Source organism: Dioscorea cayenensis, chromosome 22 (assembly GCF_009730915.1).
Source record: "Dioscorea cayenensis subsp. rotundata cultivar TDr96_F1 chromosome 22, TDr96_F1_v2_PseudoChromosome.rev07_lg8_w22 25.fasta, whole genome shotgun sequence".
Taxonomy (NCBI): domain Eukaryota; kingdom Viridiplantae; phylum Streptophyta; class Magnoliopsida; order Dioscoreales; family Dioscoreaceae; genus Dioscorea; species Dioscorea cayenensis.
Genome location: NC_052492.1, coordinates 141,212 through 163,093, shown reverse-complemented (window position 1 = coordinate 163,093; position 21,882 = coordinate 141,212). Strand labels below are relative to the sequence as shown.

Sequence of the window (21,882 nt, the reverse complement as noted above, 5' to 3'; positions counted from 1 at the left end):
GCTTTATTTAGAAAACCAAACAGACAAACAAAACAAAGAAAATAAAGCAACATAAACAGATGGTGATACATATATAGTCAATTGATGGGAATGATCCGTGCTCTTTCATTCAGTCACTAGACTAAATAAGCACACAATGCATTGCACACTCTCCTCCATTCAAGTTATTGCTTATTGTTCTAATTAAGCTTCATAATACATGGGATTTGGGAGCTTGAATGATCTAGTGGCATAATGATCACCATTGAGACTACTCCATTGGTCCCCTATATTACCACATAGACGATATCCTTCCTCTTTAAACTTTTTCCTTTGTTTGACCTTGTACTCTTCTATGCTATATTGCTCATCAGCCGGACACCTTCATCACAATTTAAAAATATATATATATATATTAAATACTTGCAATTGGAGGAGCCCCTGAAACTAAATTAAGCAAATTAACTGATGCTTTTTTCGCAAGAGCAGAGTTGTTTCACTCTAAATTCATAATCAAATCCTATCTTTTTAATTAAGGTTGTTTTTATATGTTTTGTTTTCCTTCCAACACCCTGTGAATTGTCTTTTTTTTTTTTTCCAATGAAATATGATTTATCCACTATGTTAAAAATAAAATAAAATAAAATAAAACCTTAAACAGATAGAAAGAAAGAAGTACCTCAATTTGAGTTGATCTCAATCATAATATCCAGCCTTCGCAAGGTTATCAACGGTGACACCTCTTAAATGCTCTTTACGAGACGAAATGAGAAGGATCTTTAATCCTTTCCCTTTGATTTTGTGAAAAAGTTCAACCATATATTCAACAGCTGGAGCCTTTGCCTCTTTCATCCATGTCTCCAACAAAACTGCATTGTTTTGCATCTCTTCTCCGCAATCATTATTGCTGCCATAATTAATTAATTAATTAGTCAGTTAATTGGTTACATATATACGTCCCAAAATAATAATAATAATAATAATAATCATGCATTCATGTCAATGCTAGCTCTTACCCAAAGTGGTACTTTTCATAATATGGTACAGTGGAAAGAAGGGTATCATCTACGTCGAAGATCCATGCATCTAAATAATCATCTGAGCTATGTTGAAGATTCTTGTTGAGGAAAACCGTGGCCTCTTCGGTGGCGCGTCGAACATCGGTTTTATATTGAGTAGTCATGTATTTTGATATGTAGTCGATGCATTCTTTAGAAATATGTCTAAATTCAAGAATGTTATGGAGTTCGACATTCATTCGCCAACTCTCACAGTTGGTCTTGACGAGGTCGATGATAATGGGGTAATCTCATCATCATCATCAGAGGACATATTAGAATTCGAGTGGTCGGTAACATGGGTAATTTTATTATTAGAAGTAATACTAGAACCCGAGGAATCAATAGTGGAGGTAATCTCATCATCATCAGATAATATATTAGAACCCGAGGGGACGTCGTTAATGGACACTACACCATAATGGGTCTTTAGCGGCATTTATTTTGCGGCGTTTTTTCCAAACGCCACTATATTTATGACTTTAACGGCGTTTTTTCATAAATGCCACTAAAAAAATAATTCTACGCGTTTTTACGCAAACGCCACTAAAGATCTTAGTAATTTAGCGGCGTTTTTGTAAAAAGCCGCTAAATCAAGATGTTATGAAATTTCAAAGTCATAAAATTTATATTTAGCGGCGTTTTTTTACTAAAAACGCCACTAAAAGTCATAATACTTATTAAATTTCAAAAGACGAAAATTTATGTTTAGCGGGCGTTTTTATAATAAACGCCACTAAAAAGAATGTAATTAGTGGCGTTTTTAGAAAACACGCCGCTAAATTTCTGATATGATAAAATTTGAAACTAATAAAATTTATATTTAGCGACGATTTATGACTAAAAAAACGCCGCTTAAAAGTTATGATATAATTAAATTTTAAAAAGCCAAAAAAATTTAGATTTAGCGGCGTTTTTCAAAAAAACGCGAGATAGTAAAAATTTTTTTATTTGAAAAATTTATAAAATTAAAAATTCCGTGGCGTTTGTCCCAAAAAACGCCGTGAAAATCTAATTTTTTTAATTTAAAAATTACAAAATTAAACTTTAGCGGCGTTTATGCATAAAAAAACGCCGCTAAAATATATTTTTTTGAGAAATTCAAAAATTTGCCCTGTATTTTTTTGAGAAAAATTTGAATTTGGGCGCCATTAATTTTAAAATTTTTTTATTTAGCGGCGTTTTTTTAAGAAAAAACGCCGCTAAATACTCATCGATTTTTATTTTTTTATAAATACCCAAGTTATGATGAAGATGAAGAGATGAAGATGAAGAATGTGATGACGATGATGACGACGCGATAAGAAGAAGAAGAAGAAGAAGAAGAAGAAGAAGAAGAAGAAGATGATGATGATGATGATGATTATGATGATGATGATGATGATGAAGAAGAAGAAGAAGAAGAAGAAGAAGAAGATGATGATGATGATGATTATGATGATGATGATGATGATGAAGAAGAAGAAGAAGAAGAAGAAGAAGAAACAAGATGTGAAGAAGAAGAAAAAATAGAAGAAGAAGAAGATGATGATGATGTTGAAGAAACTAGAAGAAGAAGAAGAAGATGATGATGATGTTGAAGAAACTAGAAGAAGAAGAAGAAAAAGATGATGATGATGATGATGATGATGAAGAAACTAGAAGAGGAAGAAACAAGATGTGAAGAAGAAGAAAAGAGGAAAAAGTGAAAATAATAATAATAATAATAATTAAAAAAGAGAAAAGAGAATAAATTAAAAATAAAGAAAAAAAATCTAAAAAAAGAAAAAAAATAATATTAATAATTAGAGTAGTTGTTTTTCTTTTTTATAAAAAAAAATCAGGTTAAAAAAATTTACATTAATTTTTTAAATTATTTTTTAAAAACGCCACTAAAGAATAGATAAACGCCGCTAAGTTAGCGGCGTTTACAAATAAACGCCGCTAATATAATTCGTAAATTAATTATTTTATAAGGTATAAAAGCCGCTAAAAGGAAATAAAAAGCGCCCGCTAATTTAGCGGCGTTTATCTTCAAACGCCGCTAATTCATTTGGGACATTCTCGACACTATCTTTTGGCAGTGCTTTGCTCGGCTTTTCGAAATCGTCGATTATGGTAATTAGCGGCATTTAAAAACGCCGCTAAATGTTAAATAAAACGCCGCTAAAGACCCATTATGGTGTAGTGGGAGGCATTTGCATCATCATTAGAATCACAATAAACCAGAGCGGTAATGGTTATAATGCAGATGAAGAGGATGAGAAGGAATGGAATGGAGAAAGATGAAGCTATCATGGCCATCTCAATTGTTTTTCTTGTTTTATGTCAATCTTGTCCCTAAAATGGTGTTTTTATAGAGAGGATGAGGTTTAATTACTGTGAGTATGATTTGGTGTTTTATAATGGTTTGTGAGCGATTAATTATTGCTATATATATATATATATTGAATGTTTGTTATGTTTTATGTGCTTGTTTTAAAATGATTATATAATGTATACTTATAAAGAAGATGCCAAAAGAGCATCAATGTTGTGAATTCATGTATGAAGATAATGCCAAAAGAGCATCATCAATCTTGTGAAAGATGTGGAACTAGTTAAAGACCAATGTATGCTTGAGATGTCAGGACTTAGAGCTCACGATTGTATTATTGGTTGTCAACTCGATCATATATAATATAGGTTGTTTAATTAATCCCAATTGCTTTTAAGTTTATATATATATATATATATACATATATTCATAATTATGTATTAAATAAACACTATAACTGTTGCAGTTAGATATTCCAGAAAATTCTAAATTTAAATTTTGTTGGATATAAAAATAATAATGAATTCTTAGTTATTGGGTCAGACTACTTACAACTCGGAACCCACATCACAGCGTGAAGGCAGATGGATTAAAAGTTCAATTCTCGTTATCTGCACATGTTCGTTCGTGACAACACATATATACCGCATGCATGTTTTAATCAAACAAATTATTATCATAATTATTAAAAATATATTATATTTATGTATTAAACAAAGACGAAAGCTAGTCAAAAAATAATAATCATAATTATTATAATATATTATACTTGTGTATTAAACAAAGACCAAAACTGCTAGTCAAAATATAATAATGACAATTATTATAATATATTATATTTATGTATAAAACAAAGACTAGAGTTGGAGTAGCTCGGTTATATTGAGTGGCTCTAATTAGGTTCTCAATTTCTTAACTAAAACATTCAATTTATATCCATGTTTAAATATATAAATTTTTCTGCTAATAAAGATGGACAATTAAGTTCATTTTATAAATGGTCAATCAATTTCTCAAGTAATGTTGTGTATATATATAAATATTACAATTACAAGAAATGTTTAAGGTGATGGATTCACTCGTGACGGTGTGACCTAGGTGCAGTTACTAATCAAGTTAGCTGAATCGAGACTAACTTGATTAAGCCCAACCGGAATTTGGTTCGAACAAAGAAGTTCAACCTGATTGGACCAGACCACAAAGATTGAATTGGATTAAGTCCAAAGCAAGGGGTTAAGCCACTCAATCCAACAACCATGTTGTTGGAGGCCCAACATAATCAAAACACATATAATGAGCCTATTATCACCGAATCATGGAAATCTGGTCAATGGTGCCAAGATGTTGGCGAACATATTTGACTATGCAACTCCCGAAGACCTTTAGGGGGACTGGGATGATAATGGTTAGGCAAATGACACTCCAGGAGACACTCTACTTGAGTTGTATGATACTTTTTCGGTTTTTTTATATGTAGTGGTTAATCCAGCAAATCTCACATACCAAAAAATTTAGTTATTTCACAAAAAAATTTTAAAAAAATTATTTATCTTTCTAAAATTACCCCTAATTTATATCTTCATATTTTTTTCTCATATTTAATTTCAACAAGAGAGTTGAATAAAATATTATGGATAATCTTAGAAAAAAAAATAATAAATATTTTTTGATTTTAAAATATAACAAATTAAAAAAACATAAATTTATCACATATAAAAAGAAACAGAGAGAGTACACTACTACATGACACTTAGGACAGGGCTAGCCTAAGATTGCTATAGTTTAATGTTGAGATGGAAAACAGGAGCAATGAGTCATTGGGAACCCAACCACCATTAATCAAAGATAGTTTGAAAAACGCCAAGAGGAAACATGGGTGTTGAGTAGTCTGCAGAAGATTTGATAGCTCTGAGTAGTTTGCTGATACCAACCTGAGTATCAGCAAGATATTGGGTGTCCTAATCAACTCCTTTGCCATGTTGTTAAACATATAGATTTGAGATCTCATGATGAGGTTGTTAAACATATAGCCCTGCTTGACCATATGAGATGCAGGAGCATTACTACCATTAATCAGCAAGATCATTTTCCTGACTGCTCTTGTTGCGCATGGGCGTTGCTGAGTGAAGTGTCATTGAGTTAAGCGTACCTAATCCGACGAAGACGTCGGATCTGATCGGAAAAGCAATGTTGTAAAACTGGTTTAGTCCCACATCGCCTAATTGAGGGGGAGTCCATATGTATATATGTGAGGGGCAATCCCACTCCATTAGGCCCGTTTTTTGGGTTGTGAGTCCCCCGTTGTGTGCAACATGATGCAAACACCTTAACCACACCATCAGTCAAGGATCATCTTTGATAAGGAAGAAATTGGTGCCCGGGAATCATCAATTCAAGGAGAATTAAGATTCAAGAATCCACCTCCTCATCACCCCTATATACTGAGCTCAACTTTGATTGTAAGATGGCAAATTAATAGATGTGGCCCACATGGGCATGCATTTTCACTTCAGTTTGTCTGGACGTGCTCCGCCAAAGACTCATCTGAGAAGCAACTTCATGATTCATCCTAGCTATTGATCAAGGCCATCACTCACTCTAGCATTTTCAATTCAGGGTTTGGGAAGGCTTGCTGTTGGATTTGCTCACACATTTCCGTTTAATCCCTTAAAATTTTCAAAATTATCATAGTCCCCCTTCCCCATGCATCTTAATATTTCAAATCAAACTCTTCAAAACTCTTACATTAACCTTGTGAATAAAAGATAGTAAACACACAAATCATAGTTATCCATTAATAATAATAATAACGTTCGACCGGATAAGAAACTAAGATGTCAACTTTGTATCTTAAAAAATGAATTTATCAATGATTTTTCTATTTGAAATATATATATATTAAATTATCTATGGATATTTTATATAACTACGTCAGTGGATGATGTAGACATGGGCACGGGCCGGTTAATCGGCCCGCCAGACCAAACCTGTCGGGCCTGAGTCGGTTTGTGGCCGATTTGTAACCGGCCCGTGGCACAGTAGTGACCAGTTGGATCGGGCTGATCCTGCAAACCTGACTGGTCACAAGCTACCCAAACGTGACCCGACCCGGCCCGCTAGGTATATATATTTTAAATTATTCATGAATAATTTATATAACTAATCTAGCACTTTAAGCGTTTCACGGGAGTGGGTGATGTATCCCTATGAAATAAATTAAACATCAACTTCACTTGAAAATGCATGGAAGCATTGACTTTCAAAAGAAGATAATCTAAATTTTGTTTGCTCACAAATTATTTATATATTATTTTTAAAAAAAATTAAATGCTACCATCTTCAAACATTATTGTAAGCAGAAGTTCAACTCTCTCAACCTCGCAGAAGGAATGAGTTCTCACTTTTAAACATTAGTTTCTAGTGGTTCTATTTTACATAATTTTAATTAAAATAGTAGAACTAAATACATCATTTCCAAAAAGTGTTTAAAATTTGGTATCATTTGACAAGAGAGATAAGGACAATTTGTTGTCTAGATAAATGCGGACAACATCTTTAAATTTAAATTGAGAGAAAAATGAAAACTCACTGTAACATATAAATGGCGAATTTATTTATTGTCTTAAATTTATATCCATATTTTGTAATTTGTGAGTAAATAATGATGTTATTGATGTCTTCTAATCTCACACTCATGTGATACAAGTCAGACACATACTCTCATACATCAAAGATTATTATTCATTAATTAAACTCACTGAAACACAATCAATAATTGATAGGCATAATCCTCTGTTCTTCATTAACTCATTGAACTAAATAAACACACACACACAGCACATAGTTCTAAGCTTCATAATACATTGGATTTGGGAGCTTGAATGATCTCCTAGCATAAGAATGACCATTAAGACTACTCCATTGATCCCCAATATTCCCCCATAGATGATACCCTTGCTTCATTAACTTCTTCCTTTGATTCGCCTTGTAATCTTCTATTCCTTGTTTCTCATCATCCTCACACCTTCATCACACATAAAATACAAATATATATATCTATATTACAAAATTTATATACTCAATTCAACTAAAAACTTAAGTTGATATGAAAAGAAATACCTCAAGATAAGTTGAGCCCAACCATGATATCCAACCTTAATAAGGTTATTAATGGTAGCATCTCTTAGATGTTCACCACGGGATGAAATAAGAAAGATCTTAAATCCTCTCTCTTTGATCTCATTATAAAATCTAACCATATGTTCAACTGCCGGAGCATTTTCCTCTTCCATCCATGCCTCTAACAAAACTCTATTTGTCTTCTCTTCTTTGCAACAATCATCACCACTGTATATATATATATATATACATATATATATTTTTAATTAGTCATGTTGCAAACAAACTAAACTCTGACCATATATATATATATATACATGAACAATATTAACTTACCCAAAATGGTACTTTTGATAGTAAGGTAGAGTGGAAAGAAGAGTATCATCTATGTCAAAGATCCAAGCATCTAAATCATCAAAGCCATGAATGATGTTATTGGTGAGAAAAAGTGAGGCCTCTTCAGTTGCACGTTGAATATCAGCTTTATATTGAGAGGAAGTCATGTACTTTGAAATGTAGTTAATGCATTCTCCGGGAATAACATCAAAGTCAAGAATGTTATGGAGTTCAACATTCATTCGCCAACTCTCACAGTAGTTTTTGAGGTTGAAAGAGAGAGTGTTCTTGCAATTGTTAGAGGACAAAAAACTTAGGATGTTCCAATGGTCTGAAGCTGAAATGGTTATGGAGATGGAAAGGATGAGAAGGATTGGGATGGAGAAAGATGGAGATAAAGCCATTGTTGTTGAAGTGTTAAGTGTTTACTTTCTCTTTGATGTTGGAAATGTTGTGACTAAAATGGTGTTTTTATGGAGTGGAGGATGAAGGTGGTAATGGTGGTGGTGGTGGTCACATGGTGGTTGAGTAGACATGAGTTGGCATTATTTGACTATGAATAATGATTTGGTGTTTTATAATTGATTTGCCAGCAAAATTATTGTTGAATGTTTGCCATGTTTGGTATGTTTGTAAATGATATATGTATGGGATGATGCCAAAAAAGCATCAATCTTGTGATAGATGTGGATCTAGTTAGAAACCAATGTATGCTTTAGATGTTGGGAGTTGAGTCTTGGATTGTTTTGGATGTAAATTTAAAGGTTGTTTCCTGTGTCAATTGCTGTTCTATTTCTAGGAAACCTCTGTTAAAAATTTCATCAATATATAAATATCATAAATATATATTATCTTATTTATTTATTTATTTATTTCTTCATCATTAAAGCTGGAGTAGCTCAGTTGGTTAGAGCGTGTGGCTGTTAACCACAAGGTCGAAGGTTCAAGCCCTTCCTCTAGCGCTCTATTTTTATTTTTTTGTTAAATTAAATAATGAAAAAGGATAAAATCAAAGGAAACCATCATGGTCATACATACCCAAACTTAGCCCCTTAATTCACGCTCTAAATTTTTTTTATTTAGATTCATCTTAAAATATACAAATGTATTTTAATATTAAAGATGGATAATTAGTGCTGATAATAAATAAACTTCAATTTTTTTTAATATATAAATATTATAACTATAAGGCCTGAAGGCCATCACTCAACTACCACATGACAACAAAGAAGTAGAAAAAAAAAAACAAAGGGAGAAGTCAAAGGAAACCATCATCAAAGTTTTGCAAGTAACTCTGATGATCATACCCAAACTTAACCCCACTTCTCCTCTTCACTGAAAGTCTCCATTTAGACCTGAGTTTCCATACCACTTGTCTCACTCTTGCTGACCTTCTCCACCACCATTCCTCATCCTCATCCTCATCCTCACAACTCCTTCTTGAACTATAATTATTATAATAGTTCATCATGGCATGCACCTTCACCTTCTGCTTCTTCTTCCTCCCAAACCTCATCAATCCTAACATCTTCTCTCCTTCTCTTAAACTTTCTCTTATCTTTCTATCTTCAATATCTCCAACCCTCACTCTCTCTTTTATAACCTTTTTAAGAAGATAAGGGGCATGTATGCATGCTCTTTATTCTCCAAGTTGAGTGGTTGTTTCAAAGATATATATATATATATATTCTTGATGTAATTAAAGGTGATATGTTTTGAATATATATAGATATTTTTTTGGCACGTCATGAATGTAGAATTGGTTGCTTTCGGCGGTGACTTATTATTAGTGCTTTGTTTGTGTATGATGCTAATTAACATCATTCTCATGGATTTGGGACATGGAGGAATCTCTTACTTTATTTAGGCTTATCTCATATGTGCCTTTTGCTCAAACGCGTTTTGGCCTAACTTTCTTTTGGAGATTTTTTATTTTAATCAAAAATAAAAAATTGTAACATTGAAATATTTTTGAAGTGAAAATGATTCCCAATTTTTTTTTTTTTTCTTGAAAATATGGATAACTACTTCAATAAAAGAAAAAGAGGAGACAATAACAAAACAACATGGAACTACAAATAACCAACTACAAGAAGTGAAAATACATAACCGAAGGTGATACAGAAAAGTGACACACAAGAAAAAGACCTAGGTCTTTTTATATCCTAAACCACTATCCCTAACTAGTCTGTGTTCTACTTCTGCATCATCTCACAAGGTGGAAAGCCTCCTGACCCCTCCACTTGAACGCCTAAGAACTTTTGAATAAGTTTTTGGGTGATTTTCTTTCTCATCAAATTTTGAGTCTATTTGATTTACAATATGAAATGAATTGAACACTTAGTTAACTCCAAAAAAAAAAAAATAATAATGGGACTCAAATGGGTTTTATTCTATTCATAATTCATCGTGTTTATTTTAATGTAGTAGTGATTTAGGCATTAATATTTTTAAAAAATAATCATTGATAGTTTATTCTTTATATTTTACATCTTAAATATTTTGATTTACCAAAATAATTATGATTATTAAGTTTGTAACATATGCAACAAACAAAATTAGACATAATTTCAAACCGATGACACTAAATATGTGACGATAATTAAAAGCAACTTTGATTTTAAGTGCACTTTCTTCAATATTTTCTTTCTTTCCCTCTTTTATATCCTACCACATGCATTGTACCTAACTATAACTATCTATCTTTTTATCTTTTAATACATTATAATTAGGCCTTTTGCTCATTAAAAAAATAAATAAAATGGATATCTATGTCATAATGACTCATAGAGATATTTTGGTAGTTTAATAAAAAACAATTTAAATAATATCTGAAATATCAAATAAAATCATTAGTTATGCTCTTTGTTTTTGTTTGCACGTCGTGTTTATTGAGAATGGGCCTGCCTTTGGTTTTAGCCTGATTATATGAGCCCAAAACTTGAGCTTACCCATTAATTAGAGAACTATAACACAAAAATCTAAGATTCAAGAGTCCAAAAATCATCAATATGTGTCATGTAGAGCTGGAGTTCTGTTGTTGTTGTTGTTTTTTTTTTAATAAAATATGAATAAATCATGTAAAAAACAGGCACAAGCATAGCTTTTAACATGCATGATTTTTATCATGCATAAATTAAGATTTATATTCGTTTTCATAATAATAAGAAATGCATACTATATACATGAAATTCAATAACAATTGAATAAGAGATCTTTGGACAAAATATTTTGGCTACTTGACAAGTTTTTCAAAAAGGCACTTGAAAAGTTTTATAATAGATAATAATATTTTTATTATATGATAATAAAACATAATATTGCTCGCATTTAGTTACTAGGTTAGTCCTTGTTTGACAATGTTAGGCCTCGTAGTGGCCTGTTTTATGTTTCTTCTTATGTTATTCACTTTTTTTTTTTTATTTATCTTTCAATCCACTTTTTTGTGGATTTATGTATTTTTTTAGTTTGTTATTTACGGTTTTATTTAAATTGAGTTGGTTTATTTAAAATAAAAAATAAAAAATAAAATATTTTTAAATTTAGATTAAATCAAATAATTTCATATTTTTAAAATAAATAAATTTAATTCTAATTTCGAGTTAAACAGAACCATGTTCAAGTTTTAAAAATTTAAATTAAAGTTGAATTTATTATTTTTTTTAAAATTAATTTTGAGCTCGAATTATTGAAGAGGCAGTGTTTTAACTCAAAGGTGATCCAGAGCCCTAGATTTTTTGCAAACAGAGGCACTGCTGACTGATCGAAAATCAACCGTTGGATCTCCCAACAAGGAAAAGGGTAATTTGGTAATCCAACATCTAAAACCCTAGCAATCACTCTATAAAAGGGAGGCGTCTCCAGCGTAGTGGTCGCCGTCGCGAATCCCAGTCCTTCGAAGATGTCGAAGCGAGGTATTGCTTTTGTCTTTCGTCTCGTTCCTTTGATTTCCATGGTTTTGAATGTATTTTTGTTTGTGATCTCGTTGTTTGGATCTCTATCAAGGGATTCTGCGCTTCATGGATCTTTCATCTCGAGCTTCTGGGGTTTCCCGATGTTTTTCTCCTTTAGTCTTCGTTGATTGATGTTTGGATTTAGACAAGCATCTGATAGGAATATGATTCTCTAAGGTACCGTTCTTCGGATTTCTAAGGATAATGATCCACTACTTTCTATCGGTTTCATGCCTTGCTTTTGTTTCATCGAGGATAAAATGATCTCTGGAAGTCGATGATGATGTAGGGTTTTTAAAGTTTTGATTTTGATTGTTTCATCGGGGATAAAACAATCTCTGAAAGTCAATGTTGATGTAGAGTTTGTTAAAGATTTGATTTTGATTACTGTTTAGGGCGCGGTGGTTCGGCGGGTAACAAGTTTCGGATGTCACTGGGTCTCCCGGTGGCAGCGACTGTGAACTGTGCCGACAACACGGGGGCGAAGAACCTGTACATCATCTCCGTGAAGGGGATCAAGGGCCGCCTTAATCGGCTTCCTTCTGCTTGCGTTGGTGACATGGTTATGGCCACCGTCAAGAAGGGGAAACCCGATTTGCGAAAGAAGGTGATGCCTGCTGTGATTGTCAGGCAGCGCAAGCCATGGCGCCGAAAGGATGGCGTCTTCATGTACTTTGAAGGTACCGTTACGCACCTGCTTTAATTTTTTGTTTTTTTTTTTAAATCCATTAAGCGCTAGGCTTTGTTGTTGAATTGGGGGTTCTTTGCATAATGTTCAGTTTTTGAAATAGTTAATGATCAGCGTTTACTGTTATATACTTGTATGCTTGTCTTTGTTTTAGACTTTTAGCTGTTCATGCTGACGGAGGGTTTTTTGGGCCCTTGTCACTTCTTGAGAGCAAGCCATTTATGCTTGCAAATTCTCAGTGAACGTCAGATATAAAAATTTTTGGATGTTGATGGAACTTCATTGAAGTTTCTCCGTCTGTGTTCTTTCTCATATTCCATTGCCTTGAGTAGTAGCGTTGCTGCATTTATCTTTTGGGACTGGCCATGAGGAAGACATTTATGAGTGGTTACATTTTAGTGTCTGATGGTTACTTAGGAATTAATGTGACAGTAAACTTATTATTGGAGTGAGCCCCTTATGCTTGCATATTCCTTAGTAAATGTCACATATTGATTTTTGGATGTTACTTCTACTTCTGGATGCTTCATGCCTCTTGAAGTTCGGCCATTTGAATTCTTTCTCATATTCTATCGCCTTGAGTAGTAGTGTGACTGCGGTTATCTTTTGGGATTGGCCATGAGAAAGATATTTATGATAATTCATTCTTCCTTCTGTCAAAGTAATGAGTTTCGATACTTACATTGATTTTTTTTTGGTTTCCTATATATATTTTGAATGATCCTGCTTTTTTTTTTTTTCAATATTTTCATATTATATGGATGCCTCAATTCTAATTTTTTGCTTATATGTTGTGATTGTGCCATCTTGTTGGTGCTGAACACTACTTGGAGCAAACCATTCTGTTTGTATATTCCTTTGTAAGCACCATACATTGATTTTTTGGATGTTGATGGAAGCTCCTCCGTCTGAGAACTTTCTCATATTCCATTGCCTTTAGTAGCAGCGTTGTTGCTCTTACCTATTGGGACTGGCCATGAGAAAGACATTCACCTCACTGTTCCTACCGTTGTAATTTGCCTGTTTAGCTTCCTACTTTTTTGCATTTGGTTGAATGTCCTTGCCTATGGGTTGATGTGTTCTTTTTTTTCCTGTTGCTTCTGTGCTCTCTACTGGAGTGGTCTGTCTAACATGTCATTCTCAGCCAGAAGCATATATTTATTAATGCCAGTATTAAACAGCATGATGTTGTAATTGTTGCATCATGTTACCTGTCTCCTGGTAAATATCTCCATGAAAATTTCCTTGTTATGTTATGCTATATGTACCTTTGTGGTACATGTGATTTTTAAAATTTTGATTTGTTATGTAATGAAAACTTATTTTAACTTTGGTATGATCAGGCCCTTTTGACCTAGTGCTGCTACATGTGATTTTGAAATCTTTATGGCCATTTGAAAGTCTGAAACCAATTAAAACATTTAGTGACACCCTGTGTGGCGCTGGTGCTGTAATATTCGGGCCATTTGTTTTAACAATTGATCAATCTATAGCTTGAGCTATCTCAAGATTTGCTTAAGCTGATGTTATTTTTTGTATTTAATTTGCAGACAATGCAGGAGTTATTGTGAATCCAAAGGGTGAAATGAAAGGTATGCTCTCATCTGTCTTCAAATGCGCTTGAGGTTTTTTTTTCACCATGTCTATTTATTTTCACTCTTATAACTGGTACCTGAAATGTTGCAGGTTCTGCAATTACTGGACCCATTGGGAAAGAATGTGCTGATCTTTGGCCAAGAATTGCCAGTGCTGCCAACGCTATAGTGTAGCTCTTCCTCATTTTATTCGCAGCCGGATAGTATAAAGATTGTTGCATATCATTGTTTGTAAGCACTTAACTCATCACCTTCAAGTTTTCTTTGTGACCTCAAGACCCCAATTTTGTTTATGTTATGAACTGCACTTTGTATTTTTTGCCTGTACTAGTAGTTGTTGGTTACTGATTGATTGCCCAGTCTCTCAACACATACTTGACTAGTTCAAATACTCCAAATATTTCTTGATTTCAAAATGAATAATCAGTTCTCCAATTTTTCTAAAAAAATCGCTATCCACTGCCTTTTTTCATCAGCCTTTTTGCATGATGAATTTGTTCTCAAACTTTCAACTAAAAATCATATAAAATAATAATAATAATAATATAGCTATTAAAGAGAAACAGAGTGTAACACGAGCACACCTATAGGCTATAGTTAGTGTAAGCATGGCTTGCATTACCATCTTCAACCCATCCCCAACGCCAGTCCTACTTCACCGCTCTAGAGGCAACCCTAAGATGTCCAACCCCTCCACCGACCCTTTGACAAGCGCCGGCCGTTTTCTCTGGGGCCGCTCCCTCCCACCCCAACCCTTGATCTCCGCCGTCCGCTCCACCTGGTCCACCGTGTGGCATCTCATGATGCGACAGCTCGCCCCCTCATCCTCCACCGGCTCGTACTCCCGCCCCGCCGGCTCCTTCCCCTCTATCGACCTATCTCTATACCCCCCCACCACTTCACTCCATCTTTACGCTGCCCTCTCTTGCCCTTGGGCCCATCGCACACTCATCGTCCGCGCCATCAAGTCTGTCGAACCCTTCCTCCCTGTCTCCATCGCTGCCCCCGGTCCTGACGGCCCTTGGGAGTTCACCTCGTCGTCGGTCCATGCCGGAGATCTGGTTCCAGGGCCGGATCGGGCGAACGGGAGACGAACTCTGAGAGACGTCTATGGAATACGTCGTGGAGGGTTCGATGGGAGATCAACGGTCCCGATGCTTTGGGATGTGGATAAGAATGATGTGGCGTGCAACGAGAGCTACGAGATCATTAAGTTTTTGAATTCATGGCAACGCACTGCTGATATAAATGATATTGATCTCTACCCTTCACAGCTTCAGAAGGAGATTGAGGAATGGAACCGAATTATATACCCAAGTGTTAACAATGGCGTTTATAGGTATTTATTTATTTATTTATTTATTTTTAACATTCAATTTAGTTCATTGTTCAAATTTTTGTTTTTAAAATGGTTTGTAATATTAAATTTGTAGGTGTGGTTTTGCACAAAGCCAGGAAGCATATGATGAGGCAGTGAATGCTTTGTTTGATACACTGGACATGTTGGAGTCTCACTTGGGAACTAATCGTTACCTTTGCGGTGATGTGTTTACGCTTGCTGATGTTTGCCTATTTACCACGCTCATTCGCTTTGATCTTGTTTACTATGTTCTTTTCAAGTGTACCAAGAAGAAGCTGGTTGAGTTTCCCAATCTTCATAGTTACACAAGAGACATATATCAGGTAATGTTATCATAAAACTTTGAATTCAAAGATAAACATACACATGACTTGGTATCATCATCTTCTTGTTATAGATACCAAAGGTGGCAGAGACCTGCAATTTTGAAGCAATAATGGATGGGTATTTTCGAACGTTGTTCCCCTTGAATCCGGGCGGTATTCGACCTGCCTTACCTTCTGCTTGCAAACCAGATGTACTGTCTAAACCACATGGCAGGGATTCGGTATGTTCAAACGGTAAGGGTCTTGAGTTAAAACAGAAAAGCAATGTTACCTGACTGTTTATTTTTCATCTTCATTGGTGTGCAATGTGCCTGCTTGTGGTCCATAAAGTTCAATGCATATATCAAAACCATACATAATAGCCACCTGTTCAACAGTTTTTTCTGTTCATTTCTGTATCAGATTCAAAATTTAATTCATGCCCGCTTGGTACAAATATTAACTTATGCCAAAATTATCAACATCAAAATCTAACTGTTGCCATATTTGAAAAACTGACATTTGGTTCTTCAACCTTCTCCATGTTTGACCTTGTGCAAGTTCCTGAAACCAGATGTCATAGCTTTGTAAGATATCAATAATGAAATTTCTCATGCATCTTTTAGCATTGCCCCTATTGTTTGTAAGCAATGATATATCTTATGTATTTACACATACAAATATAAAATTGTCAAGGTTCTGTAATTACCTTGTACTTTAAAAGATACCTTATACCTTAAAAGAGTAACTAACAGCTAATTGACACCGGCCGTTAGTTCAAGTCAAAAGTGACCTACTAGACTTGGTTCCTGAAACAAGGAACCACAATTCACAATGAAGTAAGCAATAAGTATTAATGTATGGATGCACTTTGCACAGTTATGAGCAAAAAATGTTAATATAATGCTAACGCAAATGATATGTGCAACTCAAAATGCATTCACTCTATGTAATAACAACAGGAGGGTTTTGTACAAAATCTGGAAATTGATTCAAATCTGAAGACGAGCTATTGTGCAGCAAATAACAGTAAGGTGCTAGGTCACATAATGCACAAATGCTACTGTAGCTCTAGTTCTGATGAATATGTGAACATGAAGAAAGAACAATGTAAGCACACATGCTTGGTGACATGAATTAAATTTGCTTAGTTGTAGAAACAATAATGTCACTATAGAAAATGGAACACAAGAAATTTAAATGCGCACTCACTTGGTCGGTTCATGTCTCGGCAGAATCTACTCCCACAACAACAATGAAACGCTTTGATTGGATGAGTGTGATCACTAAAATCGATCCCATAGTCCTGTGATTTGGATATAGCAAGTTTTCTGTTATGAACTCGCAAGAAATAACTCCATCAAAATAACTAGACTTGAACTTATTCCGTATTGATCAGTTAAGGAAAAAAGCTGCAGGAGTGGTGTTAATAGACAACTATTGTGATTATTTTTCAAAAAGAGAGAAGTGCTTCCTGCATTTTGATTATAGTTGTTCCACAAAATTTGAATTTACCATATTGCCCTTACCCATGTTAATTCTTCGTATGCCTCCACCTTCCTTGTGGTGAAAAAAGCAATCTGCAAATTTAAATGGGCAAGAAAATAAAATTCTAGCAAAAGGTTCTGTGATGTCTAATTCAATTCGTAAAATTCATAAAACAATGTGGAAGGTATACATGATAGTAGTGATGATCTGGGCTCTCCACTTCTACTGGAATCTCAATCATATTTGCATCAAAGCATCTATAAGAGGTTGCAACGACATAGAGAAAACAAAGTTAAATTAACATAGTGCTGAAAGCTTAATTATCAATTTAAATAACAAAAACTATAACATATGAACAATCCCAACTATAGCCTATAAAGTATCTACGTGCTAGAAAAATAACCCTTTGAAACATAGTTTTTTTGGGAAAGAAGAGCGGGGCGAACCCACTAAAGACCCAGGGACGTGCACAAGTCTCGGTGGAATAAATGGGGATTGGGCCGCGCTCACGTGGGCGCCGGAACCACCCATACACAACCACTATTCACAACTCCCAGAAATGTGTCCTCAGCCGAGAATCGAACTCTCACCACTCGGTGAGAGCTCTATCGACGACTCGTGTACCAATAGACCCAAAGGTCGTTGGCCTTTGAAACATAGTTTGATAGCTTAAATATAAGTGTAGCTTCAGTGGAAGCAAGTCCGTTTAGTTAAAAAAGACCCAAATGTAAATAGCCACCTAAACAAAAAATCTTGCTTGCCAATTTATTTAGGCAGATCTTGTTCGCCATCATATTGTGCATTACCAAACAAAACAAGCTCCTAGAGGTTTTTGAAATTGATGTGGTTCAAACCAGTAGTTCAGTTAGGACATATTTCTATAAAGAGTTTCCGCAAATATAGTTCCTGTTATGTTATTCCAATTTAGGTAGACTAAGGCTTCCACTTGAATCACTATATAAGACTCCATGGAAACATGACAATAAATAAGCTATACACCTTTAAGGATTTTGAATAATATCAATATAAATATATCATGGTGTATATATATACAAATGAATAAAAACAAAAAGAAGAAAAACAAAAGTTCATAATAGCAGGGAAGGACACTGTGCCATTGAATGCCAGAGATCAAACATGAGGATGTGAAATACCTGTGGTTGACAAACCGCCCAATATTGCCGTAAAATGTAGCATCCAGACAAAGAGCTTCTTCATCTTTCAGAACTCCCTCAGATCCCCAGTCAGCATCAAGCAAAACAGGATAAGTGTGTCTTGCATTTCCTGTGGTTTGGATTGTTCGGTCATATAACTCCATGTTTGTAACTATCTCTCCCACATACTCACATACAAATGCTCCTTTAGGTAACTCATCGATTGTTCGCAATCCCCATCCTTTAGCCTCAGATGCATAGAAAACCTGAGGGAGAAACAATTGTTGTGAAGGTGAAATTAGATTCATGTTCCAAACAAAAGAATTGCGCAAATAATTTAAAATAATTTCCACATTCACAACAAGCATCTAATTAGCATCACGCAATACATTTAACATGACATCCCTCATTCCTGCAGAATAAAAGAGCCCCAATTTGTACACAATAGTTCAGAAGAAAACTTATATATATATATATATATATGTTAAATATATATAAGAACTCTAGAAGAAAACCTCTATGAAGGATCATTCAACAAACAACAGCATTTAAAAAAGAACCTGCCTGCAGATTGCATGTAATGCCTCGCTGCACAACTCGATTACCACACTGTTTATTGCACCCACATTTGCTCCAGCATTCTTTAACAAATTTTCTAACCAAATGTCCCTTGCATGGTTCAGGCCTGACCTCGTTCTTGGTCCTTTCAAGAGGGCAATCCATGCAGTAATAAAGACGATGTTTCTGAGGATCCTGATTCATGGATATGCAGCCATCCAGGAATTCCTTCTTGATCAAGCCGTCTAATGTGTAAGCAAACTCACCTCCGGTCTCCCGTGCACATGCACAAGGGATGGATTTTGACAGACAATCTCCAAAGCAATCCGCACAACAATCCTCATCACAGATCCGAGCAAGTGAAAAATTTATGTAGCCATTTTGATAAACTAAGTTTTGAGGTATGTAGTGAAAAGGAGGAGGAAATCTCTCACTGTTCACTTCGTTCACTACAGATATCCTTACTCTTTCCTCACCTTTTGTAATATCATTCACATCATGTGAAAGCCAACTATCATCCGGTTGAAGTTGGTCATGGTTGAAAACAACCAAACCATGAGAGTTTATATTTGAAGGTTCTCCATTCTCTAGTTCATTTTCCATGGTGCCTTTCCCATTGGCGCTGGGCCCTCCCATGGCCATCAGCTCTGAACCATATTGTACTACCTGAAGTGAAATGTTTGAAGAGGATTCAGACGCGCTTCCCAATTTACTCTGCACACAAGACTTCTCAACTGGTTCCACCGTAGGAATTATGTTTACAATGTCATCTTCCTTCTCTTCAGTGGTTTTTGCGGTTAGTTCTGAGGCATACTCGCACAGCTCTGCCATTATGTTCATAAGAATAAAATCAGGTTGAAGAATCCTATAAGAATTTAAGCATCTGTCCTCAAACATCTTGAAAACACTTTCTAGATTAGAAAAACTCTAGACCTTGACAGTGGGTGCTAAAGGCTGCTACATCTACACTTTTTGTGGATGCTATATCTACGTTTTTTTGTTGATTCACACTTAACATTTGCAGACTTATTCACAAGGGTTTACCTTTTCCTTTTCTCCTTTCAGCAAGTCCAGAAATATTAGCATGCCGACTATGATCTTGATGAGCTAAAAAAAAAAAATGAAGAACCAATTAGAACACTCAATACGAAATAAAAATGGTCAATAGAATATTGGCTCTGCTGCATTATAATATTAACATACAGTAGCTAGAAGAAATAACTTACTGATTATAATATTAGGCCAGATAATTATAGTCACATGCACGAAAGGCTCTAAAAAGTGATACGTGGAAAATCAATGTAATATCTTAATGAAACGTGTCAATCAGAGGATATTACTGATGCTCGGTTCTATCCTGGGAAGTGTGACGTTGAAAAAAAAAAAAAAAACCCTTTTGTCAAACCGTTAAAAAATATAGCTTAAACAACAGGAAATGCAAACAAACCTTGGCTATTAGCAGTAAGCAGAGGACGAGGATGGATCATAGCAATAGGAACCTCAAAATTATGTTCAGCATCATATGTTGGCTCGTCTTTGGGTTGAATCAGGGGAACTAAAGGCGAATTCCTGGGTTCATTCTTCAAGTCCTTATAAGAAACCAAGCTACAAGTTTTCTCCTGCACTGGCCTTTTATCTCTCCGGTTTGTAGTCAAAGAGTCAGAGGTAGCAGCAGCAGCAGCAGCAGCCAGTGGAACCAGAGGCCCTACTTGAGGTGCAACAGTAAGAGCTCTAGATACCTGAGCATTTGGAGCCTGACAAGCTTGAAGTTGCAAGCTTTTGGTATCTTTCTGTGAAGAAGGAATTTCTGCAAATGAACTATCAGGAAAAGACTTCACTTTTGGCCGGCTAAGTTGCAATTGCTGTGAAGTGTCTTCTTCTGAAAGTCGCTTCCTTTGTGCAGTTTCTCCAGCAGAATTGGGCCTAGGTACTACTGAAGATGACGCATCATGGCCCTCTTCTTTAATCCTTAGCCTCTTTCGAGCAGAAGCCAAAGGTTCCGCTAACACAGTGTTCTCCTTCTTGATGTCTGCATCCTGCTCCTAACAATAGATTTTCTTAAACACTGCTATGATGCATATCTAGCAAAGGTAACAAATCAAAGCAATGGATTATTTACAGGAGTTTGAGGCAAGGCAAGGAGAGCATCAACAAGAACACTATAGTTATCAGCCTCAATGTATCCCCAGTTGTTGTCAAACTCTTTCAGAAGGTTTTTGAGTACAGGCCTCACTTTTTCAACAGGGATCCCCATCGCCTTCATCGCAAGAATCGCATTCTTCGCTCTTTCATTCCGTTCTTTTCTCTCGCTCTCTGTCGCCATTTCCAAAACTGAAAACCGGTGTTTACTGCACCAAAATTCAAAACTTTCATACCATTAATCGCTCCAAGGGTTTTCGCATGGATTCAAGAAATAAATGAGATTTGCAAATGAAAAGCAAGCATTTAACACATCGAAATTGAAGCAGAGGTTTCAAGGCAATAAGGTATAGTAATCCCAGAAGAGAAAAACACCTTTTGGAAAACCAGAGGACTTCTGCAAACCCTAAGAATCAGCGAGAAAAACCCCTCAAGGTTTCTCAAAAAACTAAGCCCAGCAAAACCCTAGAAGCAGCATCTTAGGCTGGCGAGAAGGGATCATGATGGAATCACAAGAAGAATTGGAGAAAAACAAGATTAGGGTTAGGGATTTCAAGGGCGGAGCTCTCAATCACACGCTCTTCGCCCCCCGAAACAACCCGACTTGAAATTAACGGAGAGAGAGAGCGAGGAGGGAAGACGAGGAGTTTCGTTCTGCTATTCATGAGACACTGTTTAGCTTAAAATGAGTCTCTAATGCACATCCCTTTGATCGGGAATCAATGGTTGGATGTAAACCTCTTGGTATTTTGAATTAAAAAAAAAAAAAGAATGTTTAGCAGCAATGATTGGATGCAGCTTTTGATTGCTTCTTAGGAAAGGAGTTATTTTCAAATTATTAAAAATATCTTCTT

At 35.2% G+C, this 21,882-nt stretch overlaps 5 protein-coding genes and 2 non-coding genes across 8 annotated transcripts; 4 read left to right on the top strand and 3 right to left on the bottom strand.

Moving 5' to 3' along the window:
- Positions 1-675: 675 nt before the first annotated feature.
- On the bottom strand, positions 676-1,162 carry LOC120252685 (acid phosphatase 1-like). The gene is made up of 2 exons (XM_039260803.1): positions 996-1,162; positions 676-886 (listed from the first exon to the last, which is right to left on the bottom strand). The coding sequence occupies exons 1-2, from the start codon at positions 1,160-1,162 to the stop codon at positions 676-678; spliced, it is 378 nt and encodes a 125-aa protein (XP_039116737.1).
- Positions 1,163-7,056: 5,894 nt separating this feature from the next.
- On the bottom strand, positions 7,057-8,257 carry LOC120252739 (acid phosphatase 1-like). Its single transcript, XM_039260880.1, has 3 exons — positions 7,789-8,257; positions 7,453-7,680; positions 7,057-7,357 (listed from the first exon to the last, which is right to left on the bottom strand). Exons 1-3 carry the CDS (start codon positions 8,190-8,192, stop codon positions 7,180-7,182), a joined length of 810 nt encoding a protein of 269 aa, XP_039116814.1. The 5' UTR covers positions 8,193-8,257; the 3' UTR covers positions 7,057-7,179.
- Positions 8,258-8,676: 419 nt separating this feature from the next.
- Positions 8,677-8,750, top strand: TRNAN-GUU. The gene has a single exon. It is a non-coding gene; the product is annotated as a tRNA-Asn (tRNA).
- A 2,834-nt stretch (positions 8,751-11,584) lies between these two features.
- Positions 11,585-14,394, top strand: LOC120252681 (60S ribosomal protein L23). Its single transcript, XM_039260798.1, has 4 exons — positions 11,585-11,702; positions 12,137-12,421; positions 13,980-14,021; positions 14,116-14,394. The coding sequence occupies exons 1-4, from the start codon at positions 11,690-11,692 to the stop codon at positions 14,196-14,198; spliced, it is 423 nt and encodes a 140-aa protein (XP_039116732.1). The 5' UTR covers positions 11,585-11,689; the 3' UTR covers positions 14,199-14,394.
- Positions 13,523-13,658, top strand: LOC120252765. Its single transcript, XR_005534131.1, has one exon. It is a non-coding gene; the product is annotated as a small nucleolar RNA snoR137 (small nucleolar RNA).
- A 101-nt stretch (positions 14,395-14,495) lies between the features above and the next one.
- Positions 14,496-19,151, top strand: LOC120252679 (glutathionyl-hydroquinone reductase YqjG). The gene is made up of 4 exons (XM_039260796.1): positions 14,496-15,363; positions 15,458-15,707; positions 15,782-15,944; positions 19,015-19,151. Exons 1-4 carry the CDS (start codon positions 14,633-14,635, stop codon positions 19,059-19,061), a joined length of 1,191 nt encoding a protein of 396 aa, XP_039116730.1. The 5' UTR covers positions 14,496-14,632; the 3' UTR covers positions 19,062-19,151.
- Positions 15,981-21,618, bottom strand: LOC120252678 (probable inactive histone-lysine N-methyltransferase SUVR2). Of its 2 annotated transcripts, none has more exons than XM_039260794.1 (11): positions 21,404-21,618; positions 21,009-21,237; positions 20,337-20,931; positions 19,934-19,996; positions 18,896-19,713; positions 18,332-18,597; positions 17,368-17,434; positions 17,219-17,269; positions 16,902-16,995; positions 16,399-16,498; positions 15,981-16,253 (listed from the first exon to the last, which is right to left on the bottom strand). In XM_039260794.1, exons 2-10 carry the CDS (start codon positions 21,210-21,212, stop codon positions 16,467-16,469), a joined length of 2,190 nt encoding a protein of 729 aa, XP_039116728.1. In that variant the 5' UTR covers positions 21,213-21,237; positions 21,404-21,618; the 3' UTR covers positions 15,981-16,253; positions 16,399-16,466. The 2 variants fall into 2 exon arrangements, with proteins under 2 accessions (XP_039116728.1, XP_039116729.1); XM_039260795.1 differs by having other exon boundaries at positions 20,337-20,925.
- Between the last annotated feature and the right edge of the window lie 264 nt (positions 21,619-21,882).